The sequence below is a fragment of the Cygnus olor genome, chromosome 15 (assembly GCF_009769625.2).
Source record: "Cygnus olor isolate bCygOlo1 chromosome 15, bCygOlo1.pri.v2, whole genome shotgun sequence".
In the NCBI taxonomy this organism is placed as follows: domain Eukaryota; kingdom Metazoa; phylum Chordata; class Aves; order Anseriformes; family Anatidae; genus Cygnus; species Cygnus olor.
The window spans coordinates 6,096,041-6,119,209 of record NC_049183.1 but is presented as its reverse complement, the minus strand read 5'-3'; the positions used below and the strand labels follow the sequence as shown (position 1 = coordinate 6,119,209).

The 23,169-nt window shown below is 48.3% G+C and overlaps 1 protein-coding gene across 2 annotated transcripts in view; it reads right to left on the bottom strand.

Annotated features, from left to right (window-relative positions):
- The window catches only part of ADCY9 (adenylate cyclase 9), a 92,015-nt gene extending 81,111 nt beyond the window's left edge, over window positions 1-10,904 (bottom strand). The window contains exon 1 of one of the 2 annotated variants that reach the window (XM_040574105.1): window positions 9,049-10,904. In XM_040574105.1, coding sequence (XP_040430039.1) covers window positions 9,049-10,744 — 1,696 coding nt within the window. In that variant the 5' untranslated portion in view covers window positions 10,745-10,904. The remainder of the gene's footprint in view (window positions 1-9,048) is intronic. The other variant, XM_040574104.1, reaches the window with a different exon arrangement.
- Between the last annotated feature and the right edge of the window lie 12,265 nt (window positions 10,905-23,169).

Here is a 23,169-nt window from a genome sequence, read left to right as displayed (position 1 = left end):
TCATCCTCACGTGGTATTTTTAAGAAAGCTCTCTGCTTCCAGTTGACACTACATTGCCAAGCAGCAAGTAAAACATTAAATATTATTCATATTGTCTCAATAGTAACTTACATGTACATACGTGATAAAACCTCTTTCATAACGTACTGCAGTAGCAACGTCAGTCACAAAAAGGGAGTCAGACTGAAAGCAAAACAAGTGAAACCCTTTTACATATTGTTATCAAATAAGAACCAAGTCCTGAAAACTGGCGTAGGTGGAAAAGGCTACAAAAGTCTTGGAACAAGGTCTGATGATCTGCTAGCAGAATTTCACTGTGGGCAAGTGCCACACTACAAGGTTTTCGCTGTTCTTCTGGAAGCCTGCAGCCATTCCTTCTGCTGGTACAGCCCAAACGCAGACTTCCTAGAAACACCCACAGCTCTTACCGAGCATCACGTTATTTAAACAACGGAAATTTGGAGCTAACATTGTACTTGGGCTCTTTGCAAATAATGTCCTTGCAGTAGCATTTCCTCATTACATCCTGTCTTTAACACCGGCCGTGTCAGGCCCTGAGTACTTCCAAGAGATTTACCTGTTTCACTTCTGTCCAAGTCGGTCAGAGGATAAAGGCACTCCATTCCTTACAGGACAGACCTCACATGTCCACTAAACAGGAGTTAAAAATAACTGCAAGAATTTGATTCAAGAACTACCAAGAACAGCTATGCAAAAGCTTATCAGGCAGCTTTTTGAAAATAGGTGTAAAGAAAAAAAGTAACTTCTATTTCATGCATTAGGCATATGCATTCAAGTCAGACATCCAAGCCGCGCATTTAAAAAAAAAGTTTCCATTTCTGTTTTAAATGTCCTTGTTTATCTAATGAATGCAAAGAATTAAGCATCTGATATCAGAAACAGAAGTTTTCTTACATTTCCTACAGGCTGAATCAACATTTCCAAGTGCATTTTATTTCAATTACCGACTTTCCTTTTTGCTTATTGGGCTGTTAAGCAGTCAACCTAACTGTCACCATTTTAGCTCATAAAACGTATGAATAATTGCTAATATTGATTATAGACTAGTTTTGCTTTCACCGTCTCCTTCTCCCTCTTATCTCTGAGGGGGCAGAAAAGGATTCCCTGCTTGAGGAGAAAGTTGCATCAGATGACCAGAGGTCCCTGCCAAACCTAACCATTCTGTGAGCTTTTCTTCAAAGGCCTATAAGCTAACAAAAGTGGAAGGGAGCCAATGTTAACCCCTAGTTCACAGACAGCTGCATTTGGATGCTTTTCATCTCTCTCTCTGTGTCCCTCCACTCCCCATGCAATGGGAGCAACACCGGGGACGGTCCCGTTCCTGGCAGACACACACAGGAACCAGGGTTACCTTCAGCCGACAGCCAAAAGAAAAGAGCAAGAGGCAAGACAGCTGCTCTTTCGCTCTTAGGCAAACAAGACATTACAGGTATAGCAAAAGATGTTTTCTTTTGTTTGCATGTTTCTGCATATGTCAAGCCACAAACAGAAAGGTCCCATCAGCAAGCTAGTGTACTTCATTCTTCCAGTTGTTCCTCGTCACTGTTCCAATTTGGGGGATTTTCCCTAGGTAGTACAACTTCATGACAATAATGCGATTTCTAAATTTATCAAGTCAAGCTGAAGACAACAGCTTAAAAATTGCATTCAAAGGAACAGGAAGCACTGTCGGTAAAATAAAGACTTGCAGCATGTATTTATGGTTATTTATATGGTTTCCTAAGAATTCCCACATTAAGTTACTGTAGCAAATACAAATCCAAAAGTTTGCAGGCAGATGTAAGGGACATTTTGAATCTGAGGGATGCTTGCTGAAGAAAAACATCTGGAACATTTTGTTCCTTCACAAAATAACTTCAGAATCACAAAACCTATCTAACCCTAAAGCCATGTATCCGGTAGGCCTAGCACTCTAGGCTAGAGCATTTCTGGAAACCAGAGAACATTCATGCGATGAAAACAAGTTGGTTTGGAAGGGCAGCACGGGCCAGTGCCACCCAGGAGAGACAAAGAGGATCGAGAGGAGCCCGGCTCCAGCCAAACCTGCCCAGGCAGCCACGGCCCCTCAGCATGGCCCTAGGCCACAGCCAGGCCCGCAGCACTGTGGTGCTGCTCCCAGCCCACTCCTGCCACAACTGTCACCTCGTGTTTTCACTAAATGCTGCTTGGGAGCAAGCAGCTGCACTTCCACAACCCGCGCGGCTTTGCTTTAAGTCAAGTTCCAGCCATTTCCCACAAACCTGTGAAACAGCCTTGACAGTAACACAAACGTAGGTAACAGAACCTGTTAAAATGTGTTAATGTGACTACGGTGACTAGCTGGCTTCTTTGCAATAGCAACTCCCACTGGAAGTTAAAAATTGAAAGGCTAGGATTTTTTTTTTCTTTTTGAAGGACAGAAATGAGATTGAAAATCATCTAAAAATAGCAGGGAATTTTCAAGTGTCAGCTGTAACGGAAGCAGGAATAGCAGTCTCTCCTTACAGAGCCAGGAGGGATGCAGTCAGCTTGTGATTCAGGATCAAGAGTGAGAAAGTTCAACCACGAGCTGCAGAGGGGAGAAAGCAGTGTTAATTTACTAATTTGATTAGTATTCCAGGACAATTTACGGCAACTTGAAATGCAATGAAATTGTACTGTGCTTTAAAGTGGCGAATATAAGTTCTTATATACTTTGCCTGCCAGAAGGAAAAGTGAAGTACATATTGTGAAACAACTGAAGAGGGTTTTAAACAATCCATTCAATCCTTGTGACAGAAGATGAATATAATTATGTGTTTTTGACCGTGCTTTGTCTTTTCCATCAATCTTTTCCCCTTATAAGCTACAATATCAATGCTCTTATTTAAAGAACAGAAAGTTCTCTTGCATTTGAACAGTCTCTCACACACTTCTGAAGATTTACTGAAGTAAATGGAGAGAAGGAAGGAGGGAGTTCTGACTTGTTATTTGTAGGGTACTGGTTTGCGTTTCAACAACTGTATTTTGGGGAGCCAAAGAAAGGAACATGAAAGAAAGCCTCTGCAGACGACAATCACCGACTGCAGCAGACGTTATGGTGTCACTCCAACGTTACAGGGCCTGATTTCAACACTGATCTTGCCCACGTTTTAAAATAAAGCCCCACTTGTGCTGCGCTCACTTCAACTATTTGAGGATGTAAACGTCTTAAGGGTTAGTAAAGCTGTTACTCCACCCAGCAGCACTGAGGTAGGGCTGAAGCCAGCAACACCTTACAATCAGACTGGAAGCCACATGTTGACTTCCCTGTTAGTGTCAGGACATACAAAAAAATTGAAACTGGAGGCTACTTTGTTAAACAAAGTATATGGCCAGAGCCAGGCCCCACCCTGTGCAAAGTGAAGAATCTTACATAGACGGTAACTGTACTTACAAATGGCTTTGCACCACGTGCAATCAAATTAGCCCAGAAGTATGCTATCAAAACTCAGAGCCTCAACGGTAAGCATCCAAGTTCCCCTTGAATAATAAAAACAGCTTAGGTGTGAGGATTTCTAAATAGAGATATTTTGCTACTTGATCTTGTGTAAAGTCAAAAGCAACTCAGCAAATCTCCCTCAAAATTTGGAGAAATTGATCTTTCTAGAGAGGTCATACCTACCTGGCAATAAAGCTGATTCACACTAATACATAGATAAAAATACAAACGTTTACTTTCAGAAAAAGCTCTATCATTATATCATGCAAAGTATCTGAAAAGTTGAATAATCACTAGGTTTTCCCATAAGGTTCTTTTGTTTATAAGTACAAAACGTATCTTTACCAAGTGAAGACTTAGACAAGAATCAGGTTGAGCAACTTCATGCACTATTTATCTCTTTTCTTTTTGCTATTACACTGTAAAATTACAGATCATGTCAAAATGTTAAATCAACGTGGAATTTACTTCTTCCTGGCAACATGCCTTCATACAAATTATCTCTAGTTATAATTCTTTATCTGTCACTAAGTACTTTCCATTTTTAAAATACAGGAGAGAAGTCAACCTGTCTATGATACTATATTTTCAGTCTCATACTTGACAACAAGATCGTGGACTTCCACCTCAATAATAACAGTTTATACGTCAGACGATGTAAAAATGATAAACTGACTATTCACTAAAATCTCCTCTTTAGAGACTAAAGCTGCTTTTAGCCAAGTCACGCAGCAAAGACGAACCCGCACAGAGCTCTCTGCTGAGCTGTCCTGCTGGCACAAGCACAAGCCTTCTAGATTTACAGCAGGCCGGGCTCAGGAAGTTCAGGGAAACTTCCATCTTATTTTTCATCCGCCTATGAGCTTCGAGAAGCACACAACTGCATGGGTCCTCTGTATGCAGCCCTGCGAAAAGACAGAAAGGTGGGCAGGCTGGGAAGATTTCACTGCCATCGGGTGCAATCCTGGTCTCGCCTGATCTGCAAGAGGGGAGGAAGGGAAGAAAAATTCAGTGCTTTGCCTCCACATAGCCTTATATGAGACTTTTTTCTCTCAGGAACACCAGCCCTGCCTCCCTGTAACTTAAACCCGAAGAGCAGCAGAGTATCAGGTCACCAGGCAGGGCCTGCCCAGAGATACGCATCCCATCGGTCAGAGGTTGCCACCGCGCCTTCACGCAGCCGGGCTATTTATGGAGAAATAACAGCCTTAATGGACTGCACAGAAAGGTTGCAATATCAGGCGAAACGGTGAATTTTATAACCGGTTTGCTTTCTTTAAAAACGTTTAACTGTATTAGAAGAAGCGCGGAGAATGGCAAAGGACAAAACATTAAGCCCCAGATCTATGAGTGCTTTACCAGCTGGAGCCACTGGCTGCCACAGGTGAAGGGGGATTTTCACACCACCAGACCTGCACCCCACGGCCACGCACAGCTCGAGCTGCTGAGCTAGTGACAGAGAGCACAGGAAACACTGACATTTTTTCCATGATGAAGCAAATGGCAACCATAGAGAAACTATGTCTGTCAAGCGCTTCCAGGAATTCAGGGGTAACGCCATTCCTTGAGACAAACTGAAGGAGGTGGCTTGAGACAGAACAGCCAGGAATTTTTTAGGGAATTTAATAACAATGACTCTCACTAGACTAACAGCATACATGCAAACGTCCCAAATGAAACCATGGTTGGTTGTGCTATGCTCCATAAACAGAGCAAGCATTCTTCCCCAACATGCTTACGCATTTTGAGCGCTCAAAAAAAGATGCTGGTGACCCTGGTATTTCTGAAAATGTTGCTGACTGGCTGGCAAATAGCAATATTGTGACCTCCTAAGTAACAAGGAAGAGAAATGCAAACAACCAAGAAGAAACAAGAACAACCAAGAGCAAAACAAAAATATTTCCATAAGCAGGACTTTTTATATCCTGAAAAGAGATCTCTGACTCCGCAGAGTCCTGAAGGGACACATTAACACCATAATCTCATGTATTATGTGACGCTTGCTATCTTATAGTCCTCAATACATGTATTTGCTAGGAAGCTCAGCAAGAAAACAGAAAAAGTGAATTGTCTCAAATCCTACTGCAAAATTAATATGGAAGATGCAATTAAACTGACCTCTAGGGTTTATCTATGGACTTGAAAAAATCACTACATCATTGCTCCCCTATAACTCCCTCAAATCCAAGGTGTTGCTAGGACAGCAGGCCTAAGCAATCTTAAAACAATGAGCAGTCAGGCAAAAAGACATTGTAAGGCCATCAATGGCTCTCTTTCCTCGTCAGCATGCTGTAAACACCATCTAGTTAATTCAGAAGTCAGAAACACGAAGGAACATATTGGGGCTGCACTTCTTGCGATAAGGAGGCGAGGAAGCATCATATCATGGATCGGCCAAAGGAGGAAGAAAAGGTACTTCCATCCTAAAAATTCCAATGAAACACAAAACAGCACAGGGAAGGAGAAACTTGGTTATGCCTCACGTGTTCCAACAACCAAGCAGAGCAGCAGGAGGATGACTCCAGGCAAACCTCTACCAGCACCCTGGGTTACGCCTGAGCCAGCACAGCACCGTGTCCGGAGTGCCAGGGCAGCGCTCGTGCAGGCACAAGTCCTGAAACCCATCCGAGGTGGACACGAGCCCTCAGCACCCCCATTCTGCTCGATGAGGAGTTGACTTGGTAATGTTGACTTAGCCTCAGACAGATAGCAACGACCGCTGCGGCAGCTCAAGCAATTAAGAGATAATAGGCTAGGCATACAACATAAAAAATAGGATATCATTAAGATACCAAAGGTTGAAAGGAAACTGAGAAGTGAAGTATTGGTAGGGAAATAAAGCTTATGCCTGTTATCTCTGCTGCGCTTTGATACTTGAAAAGAGTACGACGCATGACATAATTAAACAACCACAACAAACTTCCTCTGCTCTATCACTGCTATCAACTAATGCTCAGGGAAAACAGTAAAGCAAAGCTTCCTAACAGTACTTCAGTCACAAAACCGAGCAGGTGCTTGGCAGAGGACTATTAATTACAAGGTGAAATTCACTTCACCGCATTAACTCTCAGAGCGGCTCCTTAACTAAACCCTCCCCTGCAGCTGGTTTTAATCTCCAGCCCCATGTTATGCAGTGGCACTGCTGCCAGATTGCTTTTATCATTGCCATTTCCCTGTTTTGTTTTTTTTTCCCCCGATGCCATTCACCTGTCAGCCAAGTAAGCTCACTGTGGAGCAAAGGACTGAGAAAAGAGGAAAGAATGGGCAACTGCCGCAGCCGCCGCACCTTGCGGCACACCTGCACGTCGAGCAGGCACGGCACGGGGCTGCCTGCGCCGCAAGTACACGTGCACACAGGCTTCGCTTTCTATACCCATAGAAGACACGGATAATAAAACGTGAGCTAATTACAGCTCCACGACAAAATACAGATGGGAAAGAAAAAAAGAAAAAAATAAACAAAACTACCCTTGTTAAAGCAATTCCTTGTTCAAGTAATTCTTACCACATCTTCCAAATGCTGTCATAGCTAGGTTTCAGGGTGAGAAGAGACCACTAAAATGTCAATCCACAAAGCATGCTTCATCTTATCCGAGCTGCATTTCAGCTTGTTCATCTGTAGTGCCCTGGCTAAAGCAGGACCCGTGAAAGGCATTGGAAGCTGCCAAATCCGCATCAGTACGCTACAGAGAGAGCAGCCTATGCCTCCTTGCAATAAATGGAACCAAGGACAGGACACAAGTCTGAGAAAGACCATGAAAAAACACTCCTGGCATGGGGTGTAACTGCTCTATACAGCACTCTTGTGATCTCCTAGAAAACATGAACAAATATATTAAAATATTGAAGAGCAGTACCATCAGTCTCCGCAAGCCAATTCGTGTCACTTTGAGTAATGACACTGAGTACAGTTATAAATTTAGCAAAAACACTTCATTTCACTTGCTGCTACAGCACAGCCTTTACACTGCATTTAGCTATAAAGTTAGACAAACGAGGGAAAATAAGAACTTAAACATCACGGGGCTGTTTCTCTAGAAATCATGTAATTTATTTTCACAAGAAAGGCAAGCTTCTAGTTACACTGACAGAGAGACTATATCTGATCCTTTTTTCTCGAAAGTACCCTTCCACGTAACCACCCCAGCGTCAACAGTTTTCAAAGAAATTAACTTAATTTGTATTTTTAGAAGTCAAATAGAGAGCTAAAGCCTCAGGACACACATCTGCTTCAGCTCCGTGGCTTCCAGCCACCAATGTCATTATTGATATTTTCCCTCCCCGTAAGCCTCTCATTTCAGCCCTGTTGCCATATGCATACAGACAGCTAGTTCACCAAAAATAAGTATTTGTGTCACATCAAAATAAGCACCTGCCACAGGCAAGCGGACCGCCGCCACCGCTTCTACCGCTGTTTTGCAACGCTCTCCCCCCGTCCTTACTCGCTGACCTTCCTACAACCATCCTGGCCTCGTTTCGTATTTACTGCCACAAACCTCTCCTTCCCCACCACAACGCTCTCCTACGACTCCTCTGGTTTCCTCCACTCCATTTTCCGCACTTTCCTTATAGAAACTTGCACGTTGACAAGCCGAACAAATAAACCCGCGTCACACAAAAGGGGCTGCAACGCATTCCACGCTCATTTTTGTTCGTCTGCTCTCCACTTTGGAGCACCACCGCTGCAGACACACACACCTCGGAGAGACAAAAGTGCGGTGCTGGAGACGGACAGCTTTTTCCAAGGAGCCCCAGAGTGAAAGCTCCAGCACGTACAATCCCCCTGCATGCACGTCTAAGTGCTGCTACCTCCGCTGGAAAGCAGTCAAGGGGTTCATTTGAAAATGAATACTCTGTGGAAAAATGAGTATCGGCCCCTTATCCGAGCTATAAGGGGAACCGAACGATCCCTCATTTTCTTTCCTGAATTGCAAATTTGCAGTTTCATCCCCAAATCCTTAGAGCTGCAGAAATGAGAGCATCTGCTAGCTCACTGCACCACCCCAGTAACTTTTTCCAGCCTAACTTCGAACCGTAACAACTCGCTATCAAACTGCCAAATCTGCAGTGCTCACTTCTTTCTGTGAATCCAGCTGTCAGTTTTCCCAAATGCCTTCGCAGTCCCAACTCTTTCGGTGCCAAAAAACTTTTCACAGATATACATAATTTTGCAAAACACATATGCTGTATGTATGGCACATGAAGTCAATTAACAAGTTTATTTACTGAATTAAAGGATGACACACAACAGTAAAACAAAAACCTCTTGCAGACAGCAAGCACATTAACCTTCTCCTCCCTACGACGCGATAAGCTCACAAGGAATGTTCAGGAGTTTTGAAGTCAAAGTATGCTTTGAGTACCCTCCAAAAAAAAAAAAAAAAGGCGTGAGCTCTTTCACGCTTATCTCCATGGCATCTTTCACTTCGTAATTCCCTTGGCGTTTCTGATCACCAGCACGCAGAGATACGTGTAAAGCACGTTCAGTTTGCAAGTCAACAAGCACAAAACACGTACTGGGGAAAAAATATTCCCTCGTAAAAGGGGAAAAAAAAAAAAAGAACCGAATACAAAATATAAGCACGTACCTTTTAACTGGTCAGCTACCACGCTCTGACCAACTCGCTCGGTCACCTTTCCATCCTCCATTTCATAACGATCATCCAAATATTTTGCAGTAGCTTCCGAAATGTGGACTTTTCCAGCCACCCCCAGCTGCTCCATCAGATTGGCCAAATTGACATCGTTTGACCACACGTCGAACTTGAACCTCCTCATTCCCAGAATGCCACACAGCACTGTCCCAGTATGGACGCCAACTCTCATGTTCACCATTTCTTTCTTCTCCTGGCAAAACTGCTCGATGGCTTTAATCATACCCAAGCCCATCTCAATGCAGCAGTAAGCGTGGTCTGCCCGGGGCTCTGGGCAGCCAGCTACGCAGTAGTAGCAGTCTCCCAAAGTGCTTATCTTCTCGCATTTGGTGTCCTCACACAGGCGGTCAAAACGTCCAAACAGGTCATTCAGGAGCCCCACCAGCGCGTGGGCAGATTTATTGGCGCTCATTTTCGTGAAGCCAACGATATCTGCAAACAAAATGCTCACCTGCTCTATCTGCTGCATTTTAAAAGGGCGGAATATTATGGGGGTTTTCTGGATGGAGGGCTTCTTCTTCCTGTTTTTGGGGCTTGAGGTGGAATGGCGTTTGACGGAGTTTTCACTTTCATCATCCCCCTGCTTCATTAAGTCATCGGCTATTATTCTTGGCATAACAGAATGAATCATCCTCTCTTTCAGGGCTTTTTCCACTTCCAAGTCTTTTCCATGCATGATGGACTGCCCCACTTTCAGGAACGTGCTTCTGGACCTGACTTCGGACATGATAAATAAATGAATACCGATGGCATGGATGCAGATGTGAAGGAAGGCTTTACTCAACAACTCCCAGTAAATCGCCCCGGATCCAAGAGGCGCAAAACAGTTCTCGTCGCGGAAGCGATAACCAAAGGTCTCAAAGAGGACCGAGTACGACAGTCCCAGAAACAAGCTTAAATACAGGGGTAGGTGCATCACGGTGTAAAGCAGCAAGAGCACTTCGACACACATGGAAAAACTGCCTACTTGAGAAAGACAAGTGTCCGCGGGACTGGCCGGGGGCGTCCGGTTGGACATGTCACCACTTCCTGAGAGAGGATTCAGCGCCTGGAACTGCGGAGCCAGAGTCAAGGCGAAAACCAGGAGGGTGAGTACCAGCGAAGTCCATACGTAATGGCGAGCGTAAGCCTTGGTGAAAGTGAACGCGAAGAACGCTACACACACCAAGAGGAAGCACAGAGCCGGCACCATGAACACGATCTGTTTCTCTCTCATGTGCACGCCGAAGTAGACGCCCCAGAGCAGGCAGGCCACGCCGATGTAGAAGAGGGCATAGCGGAACCGGCGCTGGGTCTGCGGGAAGCACCTCTCCATGCACGCCTCCTCCAGGTTGTTGGAGTCGAACTTAGGGTTCCACCACTTGGACGAGGCCCGCTCGAAGAGCTGCGGCAGCTTCTTCTGCCGGCGGAGGCCGGGGCCGCCGCCGCCACCGGCCGCCCTGCGGGCGCCCCCCGACTCCCCCGAGCTGCAGCTGGAGGAGATGCTGTACTTGCAGCGCTTGGAAGAGCCGCAGCCCGGGTGCTGCCTGGGGTTGATTTTCACCGTCACGCTGTTGCTGTCCCCGCTGGAGTCGCAGCTCACCTCGGTGCTGTGGTGATGCAGCAGCTGCTGGTGCGGTGGGGAAGCCATGTTGTCGGCTCCTCCCGGGGAGCTCCGAGGAACCGGAGCCGGACCCGGCGGGGCCGGGAGAGCCGCCGGCGGGGCGACCCCGCGGCTCCCGGGGCCGTCGCGCTCAGTCTCCTCCCGCCGCCTGCGCGCAGGGGCGGCCGGGCAGCGCCGGGGCGCTCCGCCGCGGGCCGGGCGCGGCAGGCAGGGCAGGGCAACGCGGGCAGCCCCGCATATTCCCCCGCCTCGCACGGCCGCGGGGCGCCGCGCGGGGGGCCGGGGCCGGGGCCCGCCGCTCGCTTCGCCGCCGGCCCGGTCCCGCTCAGCGTCGCCGGGGGGGCGCCGGGCCCCCGCTGGGAGGGCACCGCTGCTCCATGGCGGCCGCTGGGCGGGCAGCGCTCCCCTCACGGCCGCCGCCGCCGCCGCCGCCGCCGCCGGGCCGGCCCCCGCCCGCCTGCCGCCCGCCCCCCGCCCCGCCGGGCTGGCCCGGCCCCGCCGCCCGCCTCCCGCCGCTCCCCGCGGGCCTGCGCGGGGCTGCGGCACCCAGCGCCCTTCGGGCTCCGCTCAATGCCGGCCGCGTGCCGCTCGCTGCCCGCGGGGCCGCTCCGCGCCGCCCCGCTCCGTGCCCCTGCCCACGGGCGGTGCCGCGCCGTGCCCGGGCGGGGGCCGGGCCGCGGGGAGGCGGGCGGCGGCGCTCGCTCAGGCGCGGCGGGCCGGGCCGCGGGCGGCCCCCGCCACCATCTTCCGCCGCCGGCTGCCGGGGGGCGGCCGCGGGCGGGGACGGCGCCCGGCCGGTGGCAGCCGCGGGGGCGGCGGGGCCGAGGTAACGGAGCGGGCTGGGCCCGTTGCCGCTGGCGGGGCAGGGCAGGGCGGCTGCAGCTGCGGGCGGCCCCGCGCCCCGGCCGCTTGTTGTTGTGCCCCCCCCCGCCGCTATCTGAGCTGCGCCGCTGCCTGCGCCTCGTTATCGCTTCCTCACAGGCGGCGCCTGCCCCTCCCCGTCCCTCCTGCCCCCCCCTTCTCGCCCCGGGGCTGCTCCCGGCCCCCGATGCCTCTTGGCGGCGGAGCGGGCCCAGGCGCCCCCCGGGGACCGGCCGCGGCTCCTGGCGCAGTAAATAAGAGGCCGGGCAGCCCCGAGGCACTGCCCGCTGCCAGCCGCCCCCCGGGCACAGCGGCTGCCCGGGCCGCTCGCACGGAAACACCAGTACTGAGAGCGAGAGGAAGGAAGGATGGCCTCCTGGGCTTCCCCGGTAACGGGCAAAGCTGCCGAGGCTCCTTGCGAACTTTCTGTTCGCTTAGCCTAGTGTACTTTGAGTTACTTCACAAGGGATGGTGAATTTCTTCAGTCTGAGTGCTAGGCTTCCAAAGATTCAGAGGAATTGGGGAGATTTGTTGGGAAAAGGAAGGGATTCCATTACCTCACTTTTAGGTAACGCTACCTGTGTCATTTAACATTACTAAATAGTCCTCTGAGACTTAGGTTGTTGCCGAGATGGGACGATTCAAAGCTCCAGATGTGAGAGGCACTGAGAGTCAAGCACACCGTTTGCTCTGTGAGAGCATTGGCTTGTTATTATCCCCTACGAGAGACTCCATCAGCTGACAGTCTGGGCCAGCTGTGTTTCCTCAATACCCCTCTGAAAAAGGTAGAAACTACAAAGAGCTGAAATAGGTGGGAAGAAAGGGGGAAATAGGAAATAACTTAAGCCCTTACTATTTGTAAGTAAATCAGGATGTCGTTGGAAAGAATGCCAGGGTAAGTGTTCCTCCAGTTGAAGATGTGAGTTTTCCCTCTGGCAAGAAGAAAGTTGTGATTTCATTCAGCTCCTTTGGTCCAGAGTGACTAGGAGCACACCGACAGTCGGTAAGTAAAACAGTACTTGTCTGGAAGGTAGCAGAAGAAGCCGCTCAGATTGTTATTTACTACTGAAACTTGCTTGGGTAGGCTTTAATTCAATTTTCAGGAGTATCTGGAATGGAGATGTGGGATCACACCTTCGTTAAAGCCAAACTGTCGGGCAGTGGCTTGCGTGTGCATCACAGGGCGTGAGCATGCGGACAGGAGGCGGCTCGGGTGCGTGTGTGCTTAACAGCGCTCGTGCATGAGTGCTCGGGTCAGAGGAGAGGGGCAGCTCGTGTGCATTTCCCTCTTATGCATGTGGGAGAGACCCACACGTCAGGCATGGGGTATGCGTGGTCTGGGGGAGAGAAAATAAGCAGAAGCAAAGCTCTGACCCAAAAGCAAGAGAAATGTCTTGTTCCCCCTGTGCTCAATAAAGCAAGACTTTGTGTGTTCTTATAATAAACAGAATCACATCAAAGATGCTGACTACATCACAAGTTTTAATGGAGTGACCCACATGATCCCAAATTTTGGCTGCCTACTAGTCAGAGACTGCTTTTGATCTCTGCTAATGAAGTAGTCTCCTCTTTCCCAGCTATTGTATGCTGGCTTGAGGGACAGTGACGTGGGACTGAAGGAGGCATCTGACTTCAGACCCCGACTTCAGGATTGCTCAGAGTCCTTTCTCCCCCGAGGAAGCTCCCACTAGGTTTGTTACCCGCAGGCTCCCATCCTGCTCCTCCTTTTGATCTTTTGTGCAGTAACTCGGTGTTAGCCATTCGCTCCCAAACCAAGCCCTGCCTTGGAATAACGAGATGAAACCTCTAATAGTCAAATCACTGCAAAGTGCTGCGCCATGGCTGCCCACCTGCCTCACCGTGCCCCAGCAGCTTCTGCCATTGTCCACTTCCATGCAAACACGAGCTACATGTGCAGCAGGGAGAACAGTTGCCTTGTATTTATTTTCGTTAGCTCTACTGCCTGGGAAGAACTTAGGGCTGCCTCCCAAAAGACTGAAACTTTGACCTTGTTATGGGTGCTATTCTTTTCCTCTGCTTCTGTCACGAAGATATCTCTCTGTTGAATCTGAGAAGCAGATTAAATGCATGTAAATGGTAATCAAGATTGCCAATGATGTAAGTATTTATTTCAAGTGGTTGAGTAAAATTTGTCTTAGAAAGCAAGAAGTGGTTCAAAGTTGTATCTGTTATTCCCCCCCTGCATTCCGATTAGTTTTCCAGAGAGAGATGAACCCTGTGGCATATAATGCTGTTGCTGTGTCCCTCTAAGGTAGGTGGGTGAGTTTTGTAGCACTCTCCAAGGAAGATGCCTCCTCCTGGTCACTGTCTCAGTAAGCGCACCTCGACCAAGCTGGAGGCTACCAGGCAGTGCTGATTTTGAGTCTTGGGTTAATTCTAGTGCCTGGTAGTTCTGGGTTGTGCTGTTTTCCTGTAAAGAATTCTGGCCACCCTTCCAAAATATGCTGTGGCTGGTTTCCTTTCTCAGAGACCCAGTTAGAGGAAATACTTTACAGTGCAATAGTTAGGCAAATGCATATCCTACTTGCACATTTCTTTTAAATTCATGCCACTAAATATACATATTTAGTCTATAGAATTTGATTTGCTTCCCTTCTCAGAGGCACAGCTTTGTCAGCTCTTCTGATTAGCTTTTGTTTGACATTCATAATATTGTACTTCACTGCTTATCTGATGGAGCTGTGCAAAACTATTTAGGGGGGGTTCTAAAATGTGACAACCCACATGATGCTTTTTTAGACTTCACAAACCGCCTTCAGGAGGCAGAAGAATATGACATGGGAACTGCTGGCTAGAACAACAAAGTATATTAATGCCGGAGTAGCTGGGAAGGAGGAATGCTATTCAGAAGTTTGTGGCTTTTATTGTATGCTGGCAAAGGAAAACTTACAGCCTGAAAGAGAAGGCATCATGGATGCAATGGATGGAGACTATTTATCCCGTCTGGCTCTGGAAACAGTAAAACTGTTAAGAAAAAAATGTTTTGAAACCTGTTAGTCCATCCAGAGACAGAAAGGTTCAAGGGAGAGAGAACAGACGTCCCTTTCCCTAGTTTCCTACCTTAACAGATAGCAGGATTTCACTTTCAGACAAACATCTGCCTCTGCATCCTAGCTGGCCCAGCAGTGTTCATTCAGAGCTTTGTTCTGAACCCTGACAACTGCTGGGTGAGAGCGCTCATGTTCTGGACAAGAAGCATACTGTTCTGACTTCTGGTTGCATACTGACACGTTAAACATTTGGGAGGATTGTTACCCCCATCTGCTTCTTAAATTCAGAAAATGATCAAGATGCTTATTTCACTTTTCCATAAAAGAAGAGCACAAGGATTACCTTTGGCACCTTTTCCTTGTAAAGCAAAGGAAGTTGAGAAAGTGGTGCATTCTTCTTAGTTCTGTGAGGTGGCCAGGTTGATTTTAACTGTGCTGTATTTTCATCCTTCTGAAGCTGTGGTTCAAATTATCCATATTACCGACACAATTTCATGTCCCAGACAAGATGCATGGATAACAGAAGAAAGTAAGCAATAGAAGGTCTTTCTGCATGACTTGTACCTCGGTAGGAAGGATAAATCCTGGCCTAGATGAGTGGGAAGTGCTGGCTCCTGCAGGACCAGGCTTTTCCTTGCAGGCTTTATGGGTGTCTCATTCAAGTGTCTGTCTACACCAAAAGCGGTGCAGACAATACCACTTATTTGGCAAATTGTCTGCCACCGGGAGGTGGCTTCACTTAAAATGCATTTCTGTAAGAGGCAGGCAAACTTAAAATTTATTGCTCGTGCCATTCGTAACGAGAAGTCCTCCTGACTTGCCAAGCTGCTGAATCAGCGTGGGTACCTCACCCTTGAGTCAGCAAAGCCTGAAATAGAAACTTGCTCAGCTTCCGAGCACAGGAAGTACCACTGTTGTCTGCAAACACTGCCACATCTAACGTGCTGTTTTTTATAACTACAACTTCTCGCTGGAGGAACTTGCATGGCATTCTTTAATTAAAAAAAAAAAAAAAGGCCTTTTTTTACTTACAGTAGAGAAGTTAAGATCAGTGTGAATGGGGCTGTCTGGCATGCAAGCATCAAGGAGTAAACAGCAGGAGAAGGACGAGCAGCAGGCATTGATGTCGCCTCGCTCAGCCAAGCATCAAGATCCCAGCATATCTACCTGCAGGACGGTCAGAGCAGAGCAGGGGGACAAGGGACAGCCTGCAGCTCAGCTAAAACAAAGCCGTAAGCCACTAAAAAGCGATGAAGCTGTAAAACAGCTGATGGGAGATGAGCCCTGGAGATGCTCACCCATGATGCCTGAGTGGAGCCGGGTCACCCTCGCTGCCAGGCCACGTCTCAGCTTTGTAGCACAGCACAAAGTACCGAAAAACAGTGAAAGTGACCAACGGTTGCAGTCAAGTGGTGGGAACTCAGGCTGTTAAGTCATGGGCAGGACTTCTATGAGTAGGTGGAAGGCAGTGAAAATGCATGTAAAAATAGCACATACATGGTGTGCGTTAGGGAGGAGTTTCTGTGGCTCCACGTCAGGCTGATAAGTAGGAAAATAAGCATAGTGTTAATTCACCCATTTTCCTCTTCTCAAGTTGTTCAGCTGGCTTTTTATCTTGCAGATAGATTGTCACTATTTTTTAGCACACTAGAGAAAGACAGACTTTAGAAAATGTGTTGGGGCCATCAGCTGCGTGCCACCATCCTGGCACTGCTCCTCATTTCTCCCTTGGTGCCTGCTGCAGGCCGGTCTCACTGTCTTCCAGGTCCAAGAAATGCCCACTGCTGGCAAAGCCTCCCGTGATAAGCAGGCAATTCTATCTGCCAAAAAAAAAAAAAAAAACAGTAACCCTTTTTGAGCCCTGAGCAAGTGAGATATCCAGCCATCACTGGGCTAAGGCAAAAAAAAGATACCATTTGATTTAGGGGAAGTCCTGATGCACTGTACTTTCCCTGGAAATTTGACTTCCATCTTGTCTAAAGAAGGGCTGGCAACCTATGTGCTACAATGCCACGAAGACCTTGTACATGCTCCTGTACCTGGATAACATCATGACTTAGATGATATTGCAAAATAGGAGTTATGAAGCCAATGCTACAGAGAAACAGAAAATAAAATAAAATAAAATAAAATAAAATAAAATAAAATAAAATAAAATAAAATAGTTATACCAGCTCATTGATTTAGACAACCTGTCTTCACTGCACAGTTTCTGTGGGAAGATCCTTAGGGATAAGGGATTTCTGTTGCATGGAATCACCCTCAGAATAGCCTGAGCTATTTGTATAACCTCACAGGCAGGTTTCCTCTTAGGGTGACACTCGGTACAGGATTTTCCTGCATTATTATGAGGAAACGATAGAGATTTGGAAAAAATCATTTGTCATTTGTGCAATGTGTGTGAACACTACGATACATAACTTCACTTTATCATTTTCTGTTTTTTTTTTTTTTTTTTTATTGCAACAGTACAGTTGCAACTTGCAACAGTACAGTTGCAACTTGCAACACATTTTATATTTAATGTTTTGGATTATTCAACTGAAAAGAGGTGGGGATGAGAATTTATAGGCATAATTACAGCCTTATGCAACCACCTTGTGCACACTCCACAGGTTTTGAAGAAAGACCTGCTGCAAATCCACAGAAAATCCCAGCTCCAGGACTCGAAGTGTCACAGGGAATTACACAACTTAAAAGTTAGTAGAACATTTGTGGTGTGTGTACCAAGCCCCTTTTCAAGTGTAGGTTTCCGAGGCCAAAACGCTCTAACATTTTTGGGGCCCAATCCCTTGTTCCCAGGGCTGTGGGTGCCAGAACCGTTAGGGTGGCACTGGGGGACATGGTGGCGGCTGCTGCTGCCCCGAGCCAGGAGCTGCATTTGAGTAACGTGGCATTCCCATCTAACGCGTTCACTTTCTCTTTTCCCTTCTCAGAATGTCACAGTGTATTTTAGCTACAAATCTGTTATTCTGTGGCGTGGGTGCCAGAATCATTAAAAAAAAAAAATCTGTAATACCAGCTTTTTGGTGATTTTTTTTTTTCTCCCCAAGAAGACAGAAGACAGCCACCTTCTCAGCTCTACCCGGGCGTTCTCCTGGGTGGCTGCAGCTGCCGTGCTCTCTAGGATCGTGGATAACTCACCGCTCCCCCCGAGCAAATGCCCCTGAGCAGCAGGCATTTGATTTAAGAGGCTGATGTGGGAGGCACCGAGGAATGATTGTTTCCATTTCCAGCCTGTGTTAGTGATGATTTACACGCGCTGGTGTTCTGTGAGCTTGGAAGGAGCCCACTGCTACTGTCATGAAGCACAGGCAGCAGGAGCTACTGTGAGGTACTGCCATGGTGGTAGGTTTAAGGCTTTGATGAAGCAAGAAGAAATCGTGTGGAGCAATGTGAACCCTGCTCTGTCAGTGACTGAAACTGGAGGCAAGGCGAGGCGTATTCTTCTGCAGTTAGGGAGAAATATCGGTTTTGGGGTGCTGAAAACAGCAAGAATCTGGTAAAAAGGTGAGTTGGGAGAAACAAAATAGCATATAGAAAAATGAAAGATTGTGGAATGAGAAATTACATGGTCCAGACTAGATGCAATCAGGATTCAGGAATGGGGCCCTTGTCCTTTTATAAACAGGGAATCTCCTTTGCTTGGGTAATGGGAGCACCGGCAGTCACACGTGATAAGCAAAAATCCGATAACCCTCATGCTTCACAGCACGAGCTGAGCTCTGAATGACATGGTCAGGAAAAAACATAACCATGGCAGGCTTTTCGGCCATTTCCCAACGAAGTTTGCCTCCAGGCTGCAGCTTTCAGAGGACCCCTGAAAGCTTTGTGGGAGCTGCTCATGTGTTGTGTCAGGCAGACCTGGACAGGTGAGTTAAGTGCTGCAGGGTATCTAAAAGGGGATTTGGTGCAGGCCAGGCGGCCTGATGTGTTACTCTGTGTGACCCCATCTCCTCACTGCATGTTGTCTGCTAGTTGGTAAATTATTTCCTAGAAGGCTGAAAAGGAAACGAGGAGCTGAGATGGCCTCTCGATATTTCTCTGGCACAAACAAACAACCAGATTTCATCTTATCTGCCTAGCCAAAACATCTCCGTTATTAGGAGTAAGCTCCCGGGATCCCACAGAACCTGCTCCTGGATAAGCTACGAAGATGTGCCGTTGGCTGAAGTACTCACGAAGCGATCCCGTGCCTTTGGACAACGCTTCAGGCAGAGCAGCCCCTGGAGTGCCCCAGGGCTCCGCGCTCCCCGACCGGCGAAGGCCGCGGAGCCCGGCCTGGCCTCGGGGCCCGACCTGGCCTCGGGATGCAGCAATGTGAGTCCCTGGGGAGAGACGGGAGCGTGGGGGCTGAGCTAACCCCACGGAGGAGCAGGCTTGGTGAACTAAGTGGCTATTTCCTGTCTTCTAATTTCTCCACTTTTACCCTCCTTTTTTCAGTTCCTTCCTTAGCTTTGGCTCAGTGGAAGAGCAGTGAAAATTCCCCATTCCCTTCTCACGGCCGTTCAAGTAACACATATCCATTAAATCCTGTTTTGTTATACCCCCAACACACAAAGCATAATGACTGCCATGTTTTATTTTTGAGGCAGCGCTGTCTTTTCTGTCACCTCGCTTGGATAGAAGGACAAGGTTTCCATGATCTTCCCAACTGCTGAAACAAGTCCAAGAAAAAGCAGGACGCCTGGACTGTACAAGTGAGAAATTTCACCACGAGATGGCTATGGCTGCTCGCTGTCTGGGGCGTGCAATGAGCAGCGATGGGAGCCCACCGCTGCTATGCCCAGGGGCTGGAGGCCGTGCCGTGACGCTCTGAGAAGATGAACACATGGAGATTTGGGAGTGCAGTCCCACGCCGAGTCTCAGTGGTAAAAGAAAAGAAAATCACAGAATCGTAGATTCATTTAGTTGGGAAAAGACCTTCAAGATCACCAGGCCCAACCAGCTATCTTGTTTCTGCATCTCCTTCCATGCAACCAGGGATTTCTTCCACTGTGGTGCTGCGTGAACGCACTTGCCAAAAGATTCGCACTTGTACTTGCGTGAACCATACCACAGAAGTACTTCGGATGGCTCTGCCACCAGCCCAGGCTTGACTGCTGAGACAGAGGGTGCGAGGGATGGGCCGACCTCTAAAGGGGGCTGCCTGTTAGCGCCTTGGCTTCTTGTGGGCCTGGGAATCAGAGGTTTCCCTGGGCTGCCCTCCGGTGCTCACCCATGGCGGGCAGGGAGCTGGACGTGGGTCGCCAAATGCTGTGTTCCAAAATACCTCCACTTTTTTGAAGTCTTAACTCTTACAGAAAAGAAGGAGGCTTGGGAAACTTCTTGGTAGGCTGTAAACTTTGTATTTAGTGTTTCTGCAGCGAGGTGAAAGCTCAAGGAGCTTTCTGAATGATTCGGAGAGTTCCTTGATTTATTAGCGAAAGCAGCCAAATCTACTGGACTGTGGTGTTTGAGGGCTTTCATGTATAGCAAGTAATAACGGGCTTTAATTAGCTGTATTTACACAATAGATTTCAAGCTATCTAAGTTAAAAGGGCAGAATGTCCTTGGTGGGAAATGCAATTTTGAAGCCTAACAACTTGAAAACAGCTGGAAGGGTTTTGCTTGGACTTCCTGGGGAGAAAAATCGCCTTTGGCTCAACAAGACATGGAGAATTTCAAGCCCAAGGTAGAAGTTTTTCAAGAAAGTTAGAACTAATGAAAATGGAGGATTATAGTTTAAACTGTTTTGCAATCGTTGGCCTCAATCCTGCAGACACTTTCACACATGCTTAACTTTATATATGTGGTTAGTTTTGCTGACCTGAATAGGATTATTTACACGTGTAAATTTAAGTACATGCGTAAATGTTTGCGGAGCAACGTTTTGACTATAGCATTTGTTACAAAAATGACGTTATATTAAAGTCTCTGCAACTGGCTCATTGAGATTCTTTATGTTGAAAAAAAAAATGCTGGGAAATTCAGGAATTAAGATTCCTAAGTCTGTCTTAAATCTGCTCCCTCATGTGAATAGGATCTTTTGTTGTGCTGGATCAGGGCATTGTGCCACTAAATTTATTTAGCAACTATTAAAAGTACACTGTTATGTATTCTTATCCTATTGCCCACAGGAAGACACCATCTGCATTTCCAATTTCTAAAGTATATCAAGGCCAAAGACGAAAAAAGTAAGCTTGGCCACTAGCTGGGCCCGAGAGGTTTCTCCTCACTGATGGGAAGCAACTCATCAAAAAAATTTATTAGACTGTGGAAGCATGTTCTACCTGCCATGAAGCGACTTGTTGAAAACCTCCGAAACGCCCATAAATCACCTCTGCAAACTGTGCCTCTAACATTTATCGTCTTTCTGTGTGCAAGCCAAACTGCCATTAAGCTGACTCACATTTTGGCATTTTGTGTTTATATACAACATGATGATGTTTGCAAGCAATGGAAAAAAACTCCTCCTTCTGCGGCACTGTGATCCCGCAAGCCCTTCCCTCCTCTGTGGTGCCTCTCCCTGGATTTCCTCTGCCCACCAATGCTGCCGAGCCCCAGACCCGGTGCAGGAGGAGCTGCTGCCCTTGATCCTCTTCACCTCCGACTTCTCCATCCTGGGTCCCTTCTCTTCTTGATGTGCTTTACCGAGGTGCAGCGCCAAGCATCTCTCGCCTCCCAGCTCGTGGCGGTGGGACCGGCACGGGGCTGTGCTCCCCAGCTTTGAGCACACCAAAATCATCCCGGTGTCTTCTGTAGCAGGGGCTGGGGCATCCAGCCATGCTGCCTCTGAGCTGCTGGGAGTTGTCGTGCCTGACTCAATGTTTCTGCCACTCCAGCCCATCTCCCCTTCCTTGCCCTAGGTTTTAATTGTGCTTCTGCCCTCCCACCACGTTGCTGCCCTGCTTTGCACTGGAGGGAGAGCACCCAAAGCAAAGCTGGCTAACCCCTAGGTGGGAAAACACTGTCTGGCTGCACTTGCCACCAATGCGGGCTGCAAAAAGTCCACCCTGCTTTCCTGCTGGGATCACAGCTCCACCACGGGCACCAGGGCTGCAACAGCCCCAGTTTTGGGCTCAGCCACCCTGGAACCTGCTGGGCGCCTTCATCCTGACTCTGAGCCACTTGCCTGTGCAGCCCTGCTCTCTCCTCACCTGCAGCTGGCATTTCCCTGACTGGACGAGGTCATTCGCTCTTGATTTACATAGAAGTGGGTCTCAGCCACCAAAAATCCCATCCAAGGTGGAAACCAGCAGTGGAACTCTTTGTGGTGGGGCTGCAGTGCTCCTACCTCAAGCAGAAAGCACCAAACATGCGGCTTTCTGCAAGTGGAGATGAGGGACCCGGAGAGCCGCTCTGCACCACGGCTTCACTAGGGCACACCCAGCCCTGCCGCCAGGCCCCAGGGCAGCTTCAGCTTCACCCCATCACCCTGCTACTGCCCTCACTTACTTGTTTTTTTGGCTTGCCAGCTTCCCTCCCTTGTGTTAAAATGGGGCAGACCAAAGGAGGGAAGAGGGCATCGTGCATCAGGGAGGGAGAAAGCACCTAGAGTAGCCCTGAGTTTGGACGGGGCTTGGGCTGCAGCTGCAGCTTACCCAAAATTTCCATCAGTTGCAGTTGGCCAGAGGCAGCTGTGGCTCCTTTCCTCCCCGCTATCCATAGCTGCAGCACTGCCCCGAGCCCCACGTCAGGAGCTGCAGACAGGATTAAGGAGAAAAGCAGCATACAGGTCATGGGAAGAGGGAAAACAGAAGCAGACCGGCCACCGAAGCGGAAATGGTAGGATGCAGATGTGCGTAGAAAGCTGAAGCCACTTACAGAGGATGCATTTACTCTTATTTCCTTCCACAACTATACAACCGCAATGTTTTTTAATGACAGGTGGGGCAGGAGCTGGGCTTCTGGCTGGCCATCCTCCATCCTGCATAAAAGCGCTGAATTTAAGAGCAACAATTAATCACGGGTGCCGGGAAGTGCTGGGCAGCACTTGTGATCCCTGGGAGCGCTCAGTTCCTGCTCGGCCATTCCCATCCCTTGGCAGACAGTGCAAGAAAGCAGCCAGGAAGCAAGGGCTTCCCCGTGCTGACAGCTTTAGAAGCACGCGTGGGGTCGAGGAGCACGTGTGTCACAGCACTGCTGCACCTGTGCAGCCAGGGCTCGGTGGAGACAGGACCCGGACACTTATACACCAGTGTCTGCAGGTCCCAGCGGTGCTGTCCCCACTGCCATCCCTTCCAACAGCCGGTGCTGGGGGCACAGGGTGCCCACTAATGCCTCCGGCTCACCCTGCTCATCCCCTGCTGAGGCTGCTGCAGGCATCGATCTGGTCCCCACTGCCTCCGGGACCGCTGAAGGTCACAGGCTGCTCGCTGGAAGAGCAGATCTCCCGATGGCTGTGGTCTTGCAGTATTTTTCCTGTTGCCACTACCATTACTCCCTCTAATATTGGTAGCATTAAATGCTTGTTGCTAATTTGCATATGCATATTAGTTCTTCAGAACAGCTAATGTTGGCATTCTGCAATTAAATGACCACTAATGAACGTGCTATAAAAGGAGCCACCCAATGAACTAACCCGTGACAGAGGGTGAG